Here is an 18,136-nt window from a genome sequence, read left to right as displayed (position 1 = left end):
GGCAAATGGCAAATGGCAAAAGTTTTGGTGGTAAAAGTTTTTGGCATTGTAAAAGTACTAATTGGTGTTTAGATGCATGTTAAAGTTTTGCCATTCTAGCACTAAAGTGAGAGAGAGAAAGAGAAAGGGAGTGGTCCTAAAGCACTTTTTTGGCACAATTTGCTACTATGGACTAGCAAATGCCAAATTGACAACTTTTACTACTAGTGTTTAGATAAAAATGGCAAAAAGTGCTACAAAATAGCAAAACTTTTGCTATTTTGGAGGATCTAAACAAGGCCTTACACGTTTTCCAATCTCCTAAACGATATATTTTAAGTAAAAACAATTATATATATATATTTTCAGAATATTTTTCTAAAGCAACTTTTCAGTTAACTTATTTGTTTGTACCTTATAAATAATATCTTAAAAATCATATTATCCGTCAATCCATTAATTTTGGCCATTTCATAAATTCCGCGTAATCCCAGCTGATCTCTTAAATAAACTGTTGTAACATGTCATTAAGAAAAATACAACCTCTTTATCATAATAAATATATATTATATATAGAGTATGAGATAAAACTCAATCTCTGTTTATATTTGTAGTATACTTCATATGTCTTATAAAAACCAACATAGTATCCGATATGCCATATCCAGTTCTGTATATTTTTTTAAGAAGTATTAGCTTAAGTCATATCTAATTCTAAATTATTTTAGTTTAAAACCGAGGGTGTGTGTGGATTAAAGAAAGAAAGGGAGGAAGAGAATCTCCGTGTTGCCGCGCGGGGTTCGCCTCGGCCCCTGTCCCCGGGGTGGGGAAAGGAAAGGAAAGCAACGGCAAACCTCAACACCCACACAACACCACTGCACTGCTCGCTCCACACCAACTAGTACACCACACGGTCCACACCACCGCATGGAGCCATGGACCATGCCGATGCCGTGCGTGACTGCCTTTTGTAGCCTTTGCACTCGCAACGGTGGAAGAGCCGTGGAATGGTGGATGCGTTGCCTCTAAAATACAAGAATGCTAACCCGCTTATAAATAAAATTAGCGAGTAATCTATAAACAACAGATTAATTATGATTATCTACTGATTTATCTATAAATAGATTTATGAGTCGATTCATTTGTATCTCTAGACAACACTAAGTTAGTTGAATCGAAACGGGTTAACAACGTATAAGTAGATTCACGGGTCGGTCCGGTTGCATTATGCTGGCCTCCCTCTCCCTCGCGTTTGCGTGCGTCGTCAGCTCGGCTCTCCCTTTTTTCTTTCTTTTGCTCCGCGCGCGGGCGGTCGGGGCGGTTGCTGCTATTCTTCTTCCCACTCCCCACCCCTCCCAACTCCAACAAGCCGATTCGTCCCGCCTCTCTCTCTCTCTCTCTCTCTCTCTCTCTCTCTCTCTCTTCCTCCTCCTCGCGCTGGTCCACGAGACGCCTGCGCCTGCGCGTAGCGCGACGAGAGAGAGAGAGGTAGGAGTAGTAGGAGAGGAGGTTCTAGCTTGTTCTTGGATGGATGTGACCACTGCTGCTGCGTCGTGCTATTGCTATCTCCATCTCTGAAGCCTAGGATCATAGGCCGGTGCAGCCTTTTTTTCTCTCTTTGCCAGCGTAAGCAGAGCTCTGCTTCGTCAGGGCGGAGAGGGAGGGGGCTCAAGCTCAACAAGGAATCCAACTTTTCCTCCTCGCCGCCCACGGGAAGGAGAAGTGAGCGCAGATTTCGCGGATTCTCCTCCAAGAGACTGGTTGGTTTCCCATCTCCTTTCCTTGTTTTTTTTTTAATTTTCGACCCAAGATTTGTTGTTGCTTCTCTTGCTCGAGTGACCGTGCCCGCCTTGCGTTGGAGCGGAGATTTCCATTTTTCCAAGATGAGTAATATTTCTTCTGCTTTTGGAGTTTGGACCGCTTTTGTTGTTTAGTATTTCCTGGAATTCACCAGGATTTGTTCTGTTTGCTGCTTCATTCTTTACTGATGAAATATTAATTAAGCAATCCTCTGATTTCTTCCCCACATTGGCAATTCTTTAAGGTGGTAACAATTGGTAGAGCAAGTACACTCTGCGCAAGATTTGGTTGGTTGGTGTTGTTGTTGTTGTTGTTCATCTTGCTATTTTACTTTTTACTGTGGAAAAAAAGAGAGAGAGAGAGAAAGACTGGATTGGGGACAGGACCAATGCCCATATGCCCACATTGATGCCATGATGAGTCTTCTGGTATCTGCTCCTCTTGTTGCCCCTTGTTGCTTTGGATTCAATTCAATACCTTACAAGCAAAGACTTCCCCTCTCCTCCTCCTTCCTGTACCTTGGATTACCACTCATTTATATGCTTGTGTACTGTTTCCAACATGCTAGCTCTACTGTTGGATAGGTGTGCTTGGCTGTCTTCTTCCCCCATTTCCGTTTCAAATTTACTGGCTTTGCACACAGAAATTCGTTTCTGCTGGTGTGCTACCATCCATTTGATTAGTTAGTTGTTCGTATGAAGTTTGTATTAAATTTGTGTTCCAAACTCACCTCTGTAGATTTACTTGCTATGAAGGATACTTCAAGCATTTAGGAGGATTAGTAAATGCAAAGGTTCCTTGTGAGCCAGGTTTCTGCTAGATTACACTCATGAAAAAGTTGTAACCTTTATTGCATTCAGGGGGCACCGGTTTCACTTTTGTTGGGATAATCGGATTGCCTACCTGTTAACTGATAGTAGCTTTTTGATAAAAAAATTCAGTTCCAATTCATTGATGGTTCTGTAAGATGATCTGTAACACTTTCCCCTTTTTGTAATGCAGAGTAATGCGCTGTAAGTCTTTAAGGAGTTACAGCAATGGCGTCGTTGGTACCTGGTGTCCTTGTCAAGCTCCTCCAGCATATGAACACCGATGTTAAAGTCGCAGGCGAGCATCGGTCATCCCTTCTGCAGGTTGTCAGCATTGTTCCGGCACTTGCGGGGAGTGATCTCTTCACTAACCAAGGGTTCTACCTCAAGGTGTCCGATTCGTCCCATGCCACTTATGTTTCCCTTCCGGAGGATCAGCATGATCTCATCTTGAGCGACAAGATTCAGTTAGGGCAGTTCATCCATGTAGACCGCCTAGAGGCAGCCACTCCAGTACCCATCCTACGGGGAGTTCGGCCAGTTCCTGGCCGCCATGCTTGTGTTGGCAATCCTGAGGACCTTGTGGTAACTAGCTCCTCAAATTTTCTAGGCAACAAGAAGGCACAACCAACCAATGGATTGAAAACGACAAATGGATTGAAGACAACAAATGGGTTGAAAGATACCAGCAGCTTGTCACTAGAAAAGGAAAAGGGCAAGTTAGGGAAAATAAATGCTTCCCATAAAACTATCGGGGCAGAAAATAAGAAACCGATGCTCACCAAATCAAATTCATCGCTGTCAAAACAAGCTTTGAATGGTCTTGGTGATAAGAAGGAAGCAATTAAGTCAAAGGCGAAACCTGCTGACACTAGATCAACACCTTCATCTCCAACAAGCGTCTATTCTCTGCCTGCATCATTTGATAGATTCTCTAATGATCTAAAACAGAGAAACAAAGTAAAAGGAGCTGAGAAAGCGTCGTCTTCTAGGCTTTCCTTGTTAGAAAAGGCAGCTTCCGTTTTGAAGGTTACAACGGCAGGGAGGAAGTCCTCTGCAGGTATAAGTAGCTCCATATTGAGTATTGGATCAGGTCCGAAGGCATTGAGAAGAAGCTGGGAAGGAAAGGTGGATACAAAAGGGAAAACCAATTCAGATTCAAAGATGACCAAACTTGAAAAAAAGCCTGAGAACAGGGGCACAATGGCAACGGTGTGTACCACATTGGCTATGCTATGTGTAAATGCACTTGATTTTTTTATATTTAGTAACACATTTTTTCTCGAAAACAATTAGGGTAGGATTTATTTTTCGAATGATATATAGTTCATATTTCATATCTGCATATCAATGTTTATCTTCATGATGATATGCAAGGAAATGATGCACTATCTGTTTATTTTTGTACAATACACTAGTTTTACTCCAAAGTCCTTTATTACTAATATATAGGTTCTTACACGCAGATTCCTAGACGAAAGCCTCCTGTGGATGAGAAGGTGCAACATAAAGATGATAGTAAGCTTCAGAACCCTGCTAAGAAGACCACTGCAAATGCTCCTTCAGATGACGCCGACAAAGCAATGAAGAAGCATCCTCCTACTGTAAAGCGAACATCTGGGATAAGCAACCCAAATGTTACAAATTTAGTCAAGGTTCCCCCCAACAGCAAAAAACTGACAGATGCTAGTAATTCATGGACAACACTTCCTCCATCACTCGCCAAATTAGGAAAGGTATGGCTGTTCATCAACACAAGCAATATGGTTTTATTATACACCAGCATCAGAGATAAATCATAGCTGAAAAAAATGAGCATATTTATTTTTATGTTACCATACCAGAGAGACTATGGTTATCAGATTCCTGAATACTTTCATCCTGACTAGCTTTCCTTGTATTACTGGAGCCATATTCTACTAATGTATATGGATATCTTTCATCCATTACTTGAGGGGAAAAAGGGGTAAAAATGTTGGAAAACATAGTTTTATCATGCTAGCACGTTAGATTATGGTTTATATGTCTGATGGTATGTGGCTTATGCTGTATGGCATATTTCTTCGACAGGAGCTCCTGAAATATAGGGAGTCAGCACAAATGGCTGCTGTTGAAGCCATTCAGGAAGCTTCTGCTGCAGAGAGCTTGCTCAGATGTTTGAGGTACCTTTTCTCCATAGTCGCTGGCTGTGTGATCAATTCATCATAGAAGTTAGTATGTTATGTTTGGGTTGTTTTCTGAATTTCTACCAAGAGTATTTTCTTATTGGCCCACAACCATATACGATATGTTAATAATTTGGTAAAGGTACAATCAGTTTCTAGATAATGATGAACACATGTTTGATACTCAGACTGAATCCCATTATGCGTCCTAAATTATATCGTAGACGATAATCTTTAGCACAGGTGCCAAACTATGACCTGGAGATTTTTGCATGAACTCGTGTTCTGCCATAATTTGCTAGTGCTGACAAACATGCTAAATACTACAGGGCATGGTGATTCAGCACCAGGACAGGTGGCATCAGGTTAACAGTGTTTTCTTAAGCCTTTCTGTTCATGTCACATGGTTCCATATCAGTAGAGCAAGATCATTAATAACACACCGGCATCACACTCCAAATGTCCCAGTTCTAGCTGTCTTCAATGTCGCAATAATGCTATCAGCCAGCTCGGTTCATCCCTTTTAGACCCATGATCCATCCATGCCCAACCTTTTACCCCATGATGGCCTGATCTGAGTACACATGGTACTTAACTACATATTTTCACTAATAAAGATTAACTCGTAATGGTCAAAACTAACTTCAACTATAATTCTGAGTGTCTTATGGTCCATGGCAAGTCAAGTACATATGTTAGCTCAAGGTACAAGCATACGGTCCCAAAAACAAGGATCACAGCTACTGTAGCTCCATTTTTATACAGTTAGAGATCTTGAAATTGACCTATGTGTTTGTCTGATTATTGGCATCTGCATGGTACACAACATGGATAAACAGTTTCTGAACTGTTGTACTTCCCCTATGGCTTACTTTTCTTGTTGCATTGTGCAGCAATGCTCGCCAATGTTAGACATTGGTCAGACAAGGACTGCACTGGCGACTGTTTATTGTTTTCTTTCACTAGCATCGCCTGTTCATTTACCTGGGCAACTCTAGTGCCATCTACTGCCGATGCCATCAATTCTAGTGGCAAATTTACGTATACTGGATTCCTGATCCCAAATTAACTGTAAAATGTGTATTCATTCAGCTAGATGGTAGAGAAATTGCTGCATTTTGGCACTGATTTGTACAATGCCATTTTAACAATCATTTTCCCTTTTTTTTTTAATCTTGTACAGTATGTGATAGTGATTTGATAAATGTAGTAACCTTCTTACTTGCCTGTGTTGGTCGGAGCAGCTCGTACGCGGAGGTGAGCTCGACGGCGGAGGAGCAGAACCCGCAGCCGGCGGTCGAGCGGTTCCTCGCCCTCCACACCGCGCTGTCCCGCGCCGCGGTGATCACCGACACCCTCGCGAGGTCGTCCGCCGCATCGGTATCCTCGCCGGATCGCTCGGCGGCCAGCGACGCCGGGACGGTGGTGTCGGTCACCGACGAGGAGACGGCCACCGTCGCGGCCGAGCGCCGCCGCCGGGCTACGTCCTGGGTGAGCGCCGCGCTTGCCACGGACCTCTCCGCCTTCGGCCTCTACAACCTTAAGCCGGTCCCGGCGACGATCTCGTCACCGCTGGCCGTGCTCGTCGTTGACGAGTCGGCGAAGCCGGCCGCATCGGCGGCGGCCAACGCTGTTAAGTCGTCGCCGGCGAAGTCGCGGATGTCCCCCGCGAAGGGGAAGGCGAGGACGGGGCCAGCGGCTACGGCGGCGGCAACCGCGGCGCCTCCCCCACTGCCGGAGTGGGAGAAGGGAGTAGGCGCGGAGGAGAGGGTCGAGCTGGCGAGGCGGCTCGGCGACGAGTCGAGGGGCTGGTTCCTCGGGTTCGTGGAGCGCTTCCTCGACGCCGACGTGGCGGCGGCGGCGGCGCCGTGGGACCGCGAGCGCGCGGCCAGGATGCTCCCGCAGCTGAAGCGAGTCAACGACTGGCTCGGCGAGATCGGGAAGCGCGGCGAGGCGACTCCCCCGCCGCCGCCTGAAGCGGACGGAGAAGCTGCCGCGGCCACCATTGCCGCTGCTCCGGCGAACGGTGGCAGTGCCGTACCCGAGGAGACGATCGAGCGGCTAAGGAAGAAGATCTACGAGTACCTCCTCACCAACGTCGACTCGGCCGCCGCAGTTCTCGGCGGCGGGGCTTCCGCGCCGGCGCCGGCGGCGCCGGCGAACGCGAAGAAGGGGTGACGCTGATGTTGACGCGGGCGATTTGGTGGGCCTAATTGGGCCGGAAATAGCGTGTGGGATTTGATTGGGCCAGCAAACGGGCTTGGCCACCTAGCTAATTTAGTTTTTTTGGGGCTTTTACCTCTCTCTATTTTCCCTTTTTCTTTTGTGGGATTACTTCTATTTCTTTTTCTTTTGTTACAGAAGAGGAAAAAGAAAGGTGATGACGAACTGACCTGTATTTATTACTGACGTCGATTGGTAACTCTGGATTGTGAGTTCCACCACTCGATGGGATGGATGTGTTCTCCGAATTTTAGAGGTTGGAAAGTGGTTTGTGCTTAAAGACTATCGACTTCTCGTGAAATTTTGCTGTCCATTTAATTATTTGTTCAATCCATTGGAGCAGTAGAGTATGAAGTACTAGAAAGAATATTCTGTTGCTCCTCGTGTTATCTCTGATTTTTTTTCTTAATTTACTTTTGTCTCGTGTTATCCTTTTGTTTTGTTTTAAGACTTCTCGTGTAATCTCGTGAAGTCAACGAGACAACTAGTAGTAGTTGTCCTTGAGACGCTTTATTGAACTCTGCGTACTTCTGTTGAAATTTGTGTGCATTGGAGCCAAGCTTTTGTACCGGCCGCACGGAGCTCGTTGAATTCTGTAGGAATTCTGAATTCAGGTAGCAGCAAGTTCACGAGTCTATCAAACTGGGGACTAAAAGGCTTGTTCCAAAAACCAAAGAATTTCACGAGTTAAAAAATCACAAATTATCAAAAGACACAACGCAGAATTAAAATTCAAATTCACGTGGACGGCAAATTCTCAAAAGGAAAAAAAAAACCCGCAAAATTTTCGCGGGAGAGAAAAATCGTCCTACGACGAACACGTCCAAGCGCCCCAAAGATCACACGAACGCGTGACGCCGCCCGTCACCCACCCACACCGCCTTGCGTCCCCATCCCTCACCGTCCATCGTCGAATGGACGGCTCAGATCGACCCTACGGGACCCTCTCACCAGCATCAGAGAAGCCCCCGGGCCCACCAGCCCAGGCGAGGTGGGCCCCACGGCCCGAGGCGAGGCGAGGCGAGGCGAGCCAGCGCCATCATCACAGCCGGCCAACCCCCCATCTCTCTCTCACCCCTTTTCCCACTAGTACTTGCCGTGCCTTCCTCTCTCCTCTCCTCTTGTCTCCATTGCTTTCTCGGGTTCTCCTCCACTCTCGTCTCGCGTGAGTACTCGCGACCTCGCCGCCGGCGGCGACGAGCGGCGGCGGCGGCGGTTGAGGAAGGAAGGGGGAGGGAGAGCAGGAAATGCGGATGCTGTCCAAGGCGTGCTCGCTCGTGGCCTCCTCCCTCCCGCGGTGCTCATCCTCCGCTGCCCCCACGGTCGGGCTCCCTTCCCTCTCCCCCTCCCGCTCCGTTTCCGTTTGATGGATTGTTGTTGGGCGATCTCCGGTAGGGATGGTGTTCGGGGGCTTGGATCTGGGGGGATTGGGTCGGAGGGGCGCGTCGCTGCGGGGGGTGTGCGTGACTCCTCCGCTGTGAACGAAACCGTCGCGTTTTTGGCTTCGGTCCCTCGCTTTCCGGGTTTTTGCCGATATCGGCGACGTGCCTGATTATTCCCTAGTGTGTTCGATTCTAGTCAGTTTTGCTGGATTACTGGAAGAATTTTTGGTATGGAGTTCCGCGGTATAGAATTGGGTATTTGATTGCTGAATTAGTTGTGTGATGATAGAGTTCTATGAATTCAGAGTTGGGATGGCTGACGATTGTTTGTTGTGTTGGGTTTGCAGATCAGAGGGCAGTCGTCGTTGCTGCCAAGCGTGCGCAAGGAATGGCTTGGCAAGCCGCTGCTGTACGGAATCGGCACGCTGCTCGTCATGCCTCTGAGGACGCTGCACGGGGTGGGACGGATGTTTGGCGCTGGGCGGTTCCTCTGCAACATGACCAGCGTCTCGTCGTCGCTGCAAATTGAGCTCGTGAGTATCCTGAGATATTTTATTATGTTGTTATTCTCCCTGTCAGTGAATTGTTATTGCAACTTGATTGGGCTTGTGGATTGTGAGTATCATCCTGAGAGTTGATATTATTGTTATTGCAATCAATTAATTGTTATGATACTTCGTGCTGCACATGTTTGCTCATCAGTTGAAAAGAAAATCTGATTGCTGCATAAGCATAAAAGATATTTGGAGGGCAGGATTCGATTCAACAGACAACACTAATTTTTTCCACAGCGACTAATCAAACCTAGATGTGAAGAATTTGTTGCAACTGGATGGTGTTGCTGGTGGCATTGGTTTTGGGATAAAAACTTTGGGGCGTTCTCAATAAGAAAGTGGCCATGCTCACATAAAGAAGCTTCCCTAATTGTTCTTCCACCTTTTTGTTGTTGCTTTGTTCTGTTTTTTTTTCTTTCTGCTCTCGATTCTTCTGCATGAATGTGATATATGTTCAACACATTAAATTGTATCATTTTCTGTGACCTATCAAGCATACTTTAGTCGTCTATATGATTTTGCACTCTTTTTTACTTTATTCCTGAACACTTGTTCATAGTTTCTTCCAGACATACTGGTTCTTTAGCGTAGCATCCCAACTCAAAACACTGGATCAGATCTAACTTTATTTTGGATAGACAGACCCTCTCTATCACCAACCCTCCTTATGCTTTCCTTGCTTCGCATAAAAGGGTTATTGGGGATAGCTACATTGGAATTATCTATAGTATTTGTTGCCAACAATGTTTATGCTTCTTGTGTAGGTACCCTGCCTTCAAGATAACTATGCTTACATCCTACATGATGTCGATACTGGAACAGTTGGAGTTGTGGACCCTTCTGAAGCAACGCCAATCATAAATGCACTAGAAAAAAGAAACCAGAACTTGACCTACATACTGAACACCCATCATCACTATGACCATACTGGTGGCAACTTGGAACTGAAGGCAAAATATGGTGCAAAGGTATGCACATAGGTTGCCTCTCTTATTTTCGTTTGTTCCATTGTTTGTAGCACTAAATTGTGTATTGTTATGAGTTCTTATGGACAATGAGTAATATGGTAGCAATAAACAGATCAGCATTTTTCAAGGTTAAATTTGATGTTATAAATTTAGTTTATAAATCTGCTTACAGTATTAAATTTAAGATGTGACGAGTTTCTATACGAATAATAAAAAGGACCTATTGATAGTTGACACAGTTTGTTTTCCAGCATGTCATTATCTATCCACTGGGTGCTCCTACCACCTGTAACACCAAAGTTTATGAGTAAATGTGGTTTTGATATTTTTGGTTTATGAATTTTGTTTGTTTAACTAGGTGATTGGTTCTGCAAAGGATAGGGATAGAATTCCAGGCATTGACATAACTCTTAGTGAGGGTGACACATGGATGTTTGCTGGTCATCAAGTTCTTGTAATGGAAACTCCTGGTCATACATCAGGTGCGTGCTTGCAAGTTTCTTATTAGATTTATCTTCTTTCTTTTTCTTCATTATCGAATTATGCCAAGTCTGAATGTGTATGTACTAGATTTCCTTAAACATGAGACATCACATTTTTTGCACTTGGTTGGTGATTACTGGAAGTATTCAAGCTAAGAGTGCCTCTAAATTTTTAACCTGAAGTTCAAATTGCTTTCTTTGCCACCTTCCCCACAAGCACATGTGATAGTTTCCTGTGGGCGCTCATGGCCAGTTGGCCACATGTACATGTGTTAAACTCAAGTAGTGGCACACCCTTATATGAAGCATATTTGAAGGTGTACCATTTTCTTGGGAGAAGGTTATATTGCAATTTTTGCATCTTATGTTTATTTACAAGATATGTCAATACTATCTTTTTTTTAAAAAAAAAATCACCAATTTCCCTTCTACTTATATTAGGTCATGTGTGCTACCACTTCCCTGGATCTGGAGCAATATTTACAGGGGACACATTGTTTAGTTTGTCATGTGGAAAGCTTTTTGAAGGGACTCCACAACAGGTTCTTTTTAATTTTTACAGAGTCATCTTCATGTGCACTTTATGGAAGTAATTAAACACCAAATGCTATGTTTTGCTTGATTCCATGTACTTGTTCATTCCCTGTTAGATCTTTGAATGAAACTGGTTCCCTGCCAATTTTACCTCAGCAAAGATGAATCTGATGGCAAGGCCTTAAGCAATTTGTTGAGACCATTAAGATCCTTTTGCCACACCATAGTTATCAATATAATCTAGATTACTTGTAAACTAGACTAGCGATCTATTAGCCATGATTATTTAAGATATATAACAGAAGAGGCTTTAAACGTTCTCTATAAATAATCAGATGAACTGGAAGTTCTTGCTACATGGATTATCAAACCTTCATCTATTTGTACATCAAACAGCGGATGGGATTAAACAAACTGCTAGCACCTTAGATTAGTTCACTTAGTAACCAGAGATGCAGAAAAGGTAGAAGACTGTTAATTTGTGGTATTTCTGTTGGTCATCAATAGCTTCTTTTTATACAAGTTGGTTAAGTATGTAATGCATTTCCCTGTAACTATTATTGAGACCTGTGCATAATTCCTCTTTTTTTCAAATTTGTGCTGCAGATGTACTCTTCACTCCAGAAAATTATAGCACTTCCGGATGAGACAAGAGTGTATTGCGGACATGAATATACATTGGTGAATATCCAACGTTCATTTTCAATTCCACAAGTAAATCTTCATTGACCTGTTATTTATGCTTCAAGTATCTATCCGCAGAGCAATTCAAAGTTTGCCTTGAGCATAGAACCAGGAAATAAAGACTTACAGGAATACGCTGCAAATGCCGCTGATCTCCGCAAGAGGAATACACCCACGGTATTAGTGCTATACAAACCATACATATTCATGGTTTTCTTGACAATCCAATTCTATTACACATTATTTTATGATGTTTCTTGCTTTTACTTCTAAACTTTTTCTGAGAGAAGCCAGCTCATTTGGTATTTTGGTGCATAGATATTTAGGCGCAATTGTTTGTTTGGAAGTTCATGCATCTGAATTTATTGACAACCCTATCATGTTAATGATAGTATTCTGTCTTAACCTCTCAGCCCCTAAGATGTCTTATGTTGAGCTAGAAAGAAGTCAGGATAACATACTCTGTATCTTGATGTGAAATAAAGGTTGTATCTTGCAGGAATTGGCACTAGAAGGTCAAATCATGTTACAATTGAAAATGATGGGAAGGTTTGATAGCAACTTTAAGGAACTACGTTTTGTTGCTGTGCACTATCTGAAGTGCTTTTGGTTGTTTAAGAAGAAAATTAACAATTGATTTTGGTGTAAAATGTTTCCCACATTATTTGAAAGAATACCAACTATACTTAAACATCACTGCAAGACTAGAATGAGATGGAAAAAGGGTTCAATCTAGTGCCAATAGCTCATTCTCTTCATGAAAGCAACATATGACCAATTCTAGATAGTATTAACATAAAAAGCCAAGCTATGTGGGGTTGTCAATCACAACTGCAGATTGCATGATAGTGGCTTGATTGGGATTATTTAACTTGTTTTTTTTTTTTTTTTGGCTTCATGTTCGCCAGGTGCCAACAACAATTGGGAGAGAGAAGCAGTGCAATCCTTTTCTGAGGACCTCAAGTCCAGAGATAAAGAATACCCTGTCCATCCCAGACCATTTTGATGATGCACGCGTTCTTGAAGTTGTTCGACGAGCGAAGGATAACTTTTAACTAACCATAAAAAAGGAAAATTTCACGTCCATGACCCAATTGTCATGTTGAGGAGAGAAGCAGACAAAGAACTCCACAAGAGAAACAAAAGAACTAAAAGGTATATGATGACTACATAAGATCGAGCTAGTTTGTTTCTAAAATGCTTCGGCAAAATTGGTGTCGCGGTGTATGTAGCTTTTGGCAGTGGTTGTAAAATGTCGTCCAATAGCAGCTGGTGATTCTTTCTATCAACTACAAATAAGTGTGATCTGTTATCATCAACTCTGTAAAAAGAATGCGAGTTAGAGATTGATAGTTCTCCCAGAATCTCAATCCTGTCCTTATGACTCATTTCATTGGAAGTGTTTAAGAGTCAGTTCTTACGGAGTAGGCAGTTGGTGCGCTTTTTGTGACTTATTTTACACTGGAGTGTACCTGAATGTGTTGACATGGTAACACACTGACACTGATCACTCGATCAACTTCATTGCAAGTGATCAACAACACATTGGCTTCTTGGACTGTCCTTTCATTAGTGACCTAACATGCCAGGCTTGTTTGTACATCACGTCACATTTTGGAAAAGTGTTGCTCAATCATATTCATACTCAATAACTCGATGTGATGCATCACCGAAAGACATTACTTCCTGCAAGATTGGTGCTTGGATGTTAATATGGAGGCAATGCCGCAGCCCACAATGCGAAACATGGTTAGCCGCTGCTTGGAACATGGAAAGAATTTACAAGTTCCTACTCCCTCCAATTCATTTATAAATCGTTTTTACTTTTTTCTAGTAAAACTTTGTTAGTTTTGATCAAGCTTATAAAAAACTTTAACAACATCTACAACATCAAATTAGTTTAATTAAATATAACATTAAATATATTATGATTATATATTTATTTTGTATTAGAAATGTTGCTATTTCTTTTTATAAACTTGATGAAACTTAAATGTTTTCAAAAAGTAAAGGCAGTATAAAAATTGAACCGATTCAAAAACGAAATTTGAAATCGAACTAAATTACTATAAACAAGAGCAAATATAATTCAAACCGGTCAAAACACTTCTACAGTTCTACTAGGCACGGCTCAAACATTCCCCCAAACACAACCCGTCGTCTTCGCCTAGTCCCCCATCTTTCTCCCACTCCCTCCCCTCCCCTCCACCCCCACCAGCGATGGCGACCGCCGAGCCCGGCCCGGGCCCGGGCCCACGCAAGCCCGCCTGCTGCGCCGTCACCTTCGGCCGCTCCACCCTCCTCGGCCGCCACCTCGCCGCCGCGCTCGCCGCCTCCGGCCGCTGGTCCACCGTCGCCGTCCTCGACCCCTCTCCGCCCACCACAACCACCACCACCTCCCCGCCGCCGGGCTCCCCGCTCGCCCACCACCACCTCGCCGTCGACCTCTGCGACCCCGCCTCCCTCGCCCGCGCGCTCGCCGGGGTCGAGGCCGTCTTCCACGTGGACCCCACCGGCGACGGGTCCTCCTTCCTGCAACTGCACCGCCTCGCCGTGGAGGGCACGAGGCGGCTCCTCGCCGCCTGCTGCCGGAGCGGCGTCAGGACGGTGGTGTACACCGGCTCGGCCGACGTGGTGGTTGCCGGCGCGCGGGATGTGGTCGACGCGGACGAGGACGCCTTGCCTTACCCTGACAAGGTACGGACTCGAGTGCTCCACTCGCGGCATTGTGCTGCTCTCTTGTCGTGATCTGGTCGTGGCGTCGCTCGCTGGATGGTAGTGTTCAAGCTTCGGATCCTTGGCTGTGGTGGACTGTGGAGTGACACTTGCTTGGTCTCTGTGGCTGTGGTTGTGCAGTTCGGAAATGCAGCGATCGAGCTGAGGGCGCAGGTGGAGATGATGGTGCTGAGTGCGGATGGGAAGAACGGAATGCGGACGTGCGTGTTGCGGCCGAGCAATATGTTTGGGCCGGGCGATTCGAGCCTCGTGCGGTTCGTCGCTGGATATGCGAGGTCTTCCCTTGGCAAGGTACTCCAAACCCAGCTAGTAGCTTATTTTCTGTTTGCTAGCTTGATAGCTTGGTCAATTTCATACTGATATGATCCATGAAGTAATTGTTTTTAAGGGTTCATGGTTTCATGGTGTGGACTGTTGAGTGTAAAATCAGTTCTCTCATTTGGTGGTCAATTACAACTCCGGATCTAGCAGTCATGCTTTCCTTTTGAAATAATGCAGATGCAGCATGCTACTCTAGTTAGTCTATTAATTGGTTTAGGCTTATAGTTCTTAGCAACTCAGCCACTTTGACTCAATCAGATCATCATGATCTATGCAGTCTTAATACTTCAATGTTGGAATTGCATCCTGTTCCAATCTGGGCTTCGATTTTTTTTAGATAATGGATAATAAAAATCCGGCCTCTATATCCACAAGTGGATATACACAGCCAAAGGTTACACGAGTCCTTAGACTTCAAGTCTCATAACTGAGATACTTCAATCTGGGCTTCGATTTGCAGATGTAATATTGGTTATTCTAGCTACTTACACATGCCTGTTCAGTTTGTAGTAGGTAGTGGTGCTAATATGTGTGACTTCACTTATGTGGAAAATGTGGCCCATGCCAATATCTGTGCTGAGCAAGCTTTATGTTCAAACGCAAGTTCTGTTGCTGGAAAGGTACGTTTTTACAAATTGAAATCCTATAATTTGGTCATCTTACTTTGATAGTTAATTGTTCCATCTAAAACTTTGCAGCCCTTTTTTGTTACCAATGATGAACCTATTGAAACATGGGAGTTTATGTCTTGTTTGATGGAAGCCATGGGTTGTCAGAGGTCTCTCTCTTTTTGTCTCACTCTGACATGCGCACAAACAGAAAGCACATGTACATGCACAAAAGGCTATTCGAGAAATTTACTGTTGCCTCTCTTTTATTTTCTTAGGCCCAAGTTTAATCTCCCCGCCAAGATCTTGTCATCTGCAGCCTTATTCTCCAACATGATGTATCACAAGTTGGGTTTACAAATATTATCTTCCCCACTTCTCCATCCTGACATGGTATACTTCTTGTCATGCACAAGAACTCTCAGCATTTCAAGAGCTAGAAAGCTACTTGGGTACCACCCAATCGTATCATTGGAGGTGAGCTCTTTCCGACCTTGCAGTATTGATAATCATTCATTTCACCTTGTCTTCTCAATATATTTTGCATTTTACTCTTTCTGGCGTTCCATATTTATTGTTGATCTCTTTATCTTCTCAAAGAAGCCTGTGAGTGTTTTTTTCCCTAACTTTAATGTTGATATACCGTAGTTTTGATGCTTGATGTGCATGCAGGATGGCATCATGAGAACTGTTGGATCATTATCAGAACTACCAGATAAGTTGGATCTGTCCAGGAAAAGAGGCTCTTTTGGATCATCAAAAGCAGAGAAGCTGCTAGGCAGTGGAATAAGTGAGATATACTCTTCTGCAAGACAAATAACTTCCCCCTTTTCTTCTGTGCTTGCCAATGAATTATACAAAACCAGAACTTTCTGATATTGAATTGTGGTTTTCCAAGATGCCTTGCGTTGTTGTTTACTCATTGTTTTGTTACCATACATGTCTTATTGTTAATTTTGCTAAAATTTTGTTGCAGCTGCCGATATTCTCCTTTGGAGGGATGAAAAGAAAACATTTTCATATGTCACAGTATTGTTTCTGCTGTTCTACTGGTTTCTGCTTTCCGACAGAACTTTTGTCTCGTCAGCTGCCAAAATTCTTCTGGTGATCTCGCTGGCACTTTTCATCCATGGCGTGCTGCCTCCACAAGTGTATGTATATTGATTCCCTGTGATTTTCAGCTATCTTTTAATTAGTAATGATGCAATTGAGTCATGTACCTGTTTTTAGGTAGAGATGCTTTATAGAGAAGTAAACTAACCTTCTTTTGGATACTCTACAATTTGTACAAGAAATTTTAATAAATTATGAACAACCAACTCTTGTTGCAGGTTCGGTTTCACAGTTGAGAAGGTTACTTCTGATTATTTTGAAGTATCACAAGAAACATTGAAGAATACACTTGTGTGGATGGCTTCTCTATGGAATGGAGGCATTTATAAATTGAGGGTTTTAGCAGAAGGCGATGACTGGACTACGTTTCTAAAGGTTTGTGTTCAGCCAGTTGTAAATGGTGGATCCTGGAAGCTTTCATTTCTAAGAATGCGCTTCCAGATTTAAATGTTCTGCATCTACGGGTGCAGAGGCCAGAATATTTATTCCATTATCTAAAAAAAAGTTACAAATTATTGTTGAGCAGCCATGCTAAGCCATTTATACTGTTGGATTACTTGATATACTTTATGGCTTTACACGAGATGTATGAGTGCCATAAAATTTCTCAACCAATTAATATGGGATACAATTATCTTGCTGTTCTTGGTTGGTATGTTAGCTAGTATGGCTAACTGATTTTCATAAAGAATCATTCATCCTGTCACAAATAGTTGATATTTGATAACTCTCCGTGCGTATCAATCCTTGGTTCACCATTGCTTAGAAGGATAACAAACTAGCTGTTTGCAACCTTTACTCCTGACCCAACCCATGCCATCGACAATATGGTTGCAACAATGGTGCACTTGTGAGAATTGTTTTCTGCTATAAATGATTGATCCATGTTCATTTGTTAAATTGCAGGCATTTGCATTCTTGTACTGTGTGAAAGTAATGTTGAACTTACAATTCAGAATGCTGATGGGTCTTGGTAAGGACATATCTGTCTTTACATCCTGCATTATGCTCATTTACTATCATCATACTATCAATTCATCATCTGATTATCCAATCTCCTAAATGCAGTACTGGCATTTATGTTCGTTGTTTTCATTGTCTATGAGCAATGCGAGGAGGAAATAGACAGTTTAGTAGCTTTTGCTTCCGTCAAAGTCAAATCCCTAGTGGGAAAAGTGATTGGAAATTTGCCGGATGCGTTGAAGGCATACATATCTTAGAGGCACCGCTGACCATGACTACGTGACGCTTTGCGCAATTCTCGAAGGTATTGTTTCCATTTCGTTTGTCTCAGTTAACATTTCATGTACAATTCACCCACCCAAATGTTGGTTTGCTCTTTTCAGATTATTGCTCTAAGCAAGTTTTGAATTGGGAAGCCTTGCCGGGTGCTGACCGCTTGAGGGACTAGGGTTCATGATCCAGACTCCAGAATCCAGAGCATTCTTCTCTCTGCTTCTGTATCAAAAATATCATTCCAAGATCGCTTAAGATGCACTTTGCTTCAGCTCCTTACTTCTGTAGTTCTGTATAGAGCGTGTTCAGATGATCGTTTGTGTTGCATTTGTCTTTTTGAAGTAGTGCATATTGTGTCAAATTGAGTTGGTATTTCTGTGTGGTGCGGTCCGGTGGGTCTTGCAATTCACTTGCGCATCACATGCTTTGATCCTTCCAGTTCCCTCGGCATCATACACTCGCAAACTGTAAACTGCTCGTTTGATTTTACATACATCATCCTTTCAGGCAAAAAGTTATAAACATCACCAAGAATTTATGCG

The 18,136-nt window shown here is 43.4% G+C and overlaps 3 protein-coding genes across 3 annotated transcripts; all 3 read left to right on the top strand.

Moving 5' to 3' along the window:
- Positions 1-1,215: 1,215 nt before the first annotated feature.
- LOC127784709 (uncharacterized) lies at positions 1,216-7,373 on the top strand. Its single transcript, XM_052312048.1, has 5 exons — positions 1,216-1,739; positions 2,782-3,800; positions 4,055-4,324; positions 4,659-4,750; positions 5,998-7,373. Exons 2-5 carry the CDS (start codon positions 2,817-2,819, stop codon positions 6,929-6,931), a joined length of 2,280 nt encoding a protein of 759 aa, XP_052168008.1. The 5' UTR covers positions 1,216-1,739; positions 2,782-2,816; the 3' UTR covers positions 6,932-7,373.
- Positions 7,374-8,055: 682 nt separating this feature from the next.
- On the top strand, positions 8,056-13,163 carry LOC127784915 (probable hydroxyacylglutathione hydrolase 2, chloroplastic). The gene is made up of 8 exons (XM_052312333.1): positions 8,056-8,298; positions 8,706-8,891; positions 9,677-9,880; positions 10,239-10,362; positions 10,804-10,904; positions 11,503-11,577; positions 11,659-11,757; positions 12,489-13,163. Exons 1-8 carry the CDS (start codon positions 8,224-8,226, stop codon positions 12,633-12,635), a joined length of 1,011 nt encoding a protein of 336 aa, XP_052168293.1. The 5' UTR covers positions 8,056-8,223; the 3' UTR covers positions 12,636-13,163.
- Positions 13,164-13,750: 587 nt separating this feature from the next.
- LOC127785501 (3beta-hydroxysteroid-dehydrogenase/decarboxylase-like) lies at positions 13,751-18,087 on the top strand. The gene is made up of 11 exons (XM_052312967.1): positions 13,751-14,277; positions 14,437-14,607; positions 15,141-15,257; positions 15,336-15,415; positions 15,524-15,722; positions 15,918-16,035; positions 16,222-16,396; positions 16,577-16,733; positions 17,265-17,331; positions 17,427-17,625; positions 17,705-18,087. The coding sequence occupies exons 1-10, from the start codon at positions 13,801-13,803 to the stop codon at positions 17,576-17,578; spliced, it is 1,713 nt and encodes a 570-aa protein (XP_052168927.1). The 5' UTR covers positions 13,751-13,800; the 3' UTR covers positions 17,579-17,625; positions 17,705-18,087.
- Positions 18,088-18,136: the final 49 nt, after the last annotated feature.

The sequence above is a fragment of the Oryza glaberrima genome, chromosome 9 (genome assembly GCF_000147395.1).
Source record: "Oryza glaberrima chromosome 9, OglaRS2, whole genome shotgun sequence".
NCBI lineage: Eukaryota > Viridiplantae > Streptophyta > Magnoliopsida > Poales > Poaceae > Oryza > Oryza glaberrima.
The sequence above is the reverse complement of the archived record's forward strand: the minus strand, read 5'-3'. Positions and strand labels throughout refer to the sequence as shown.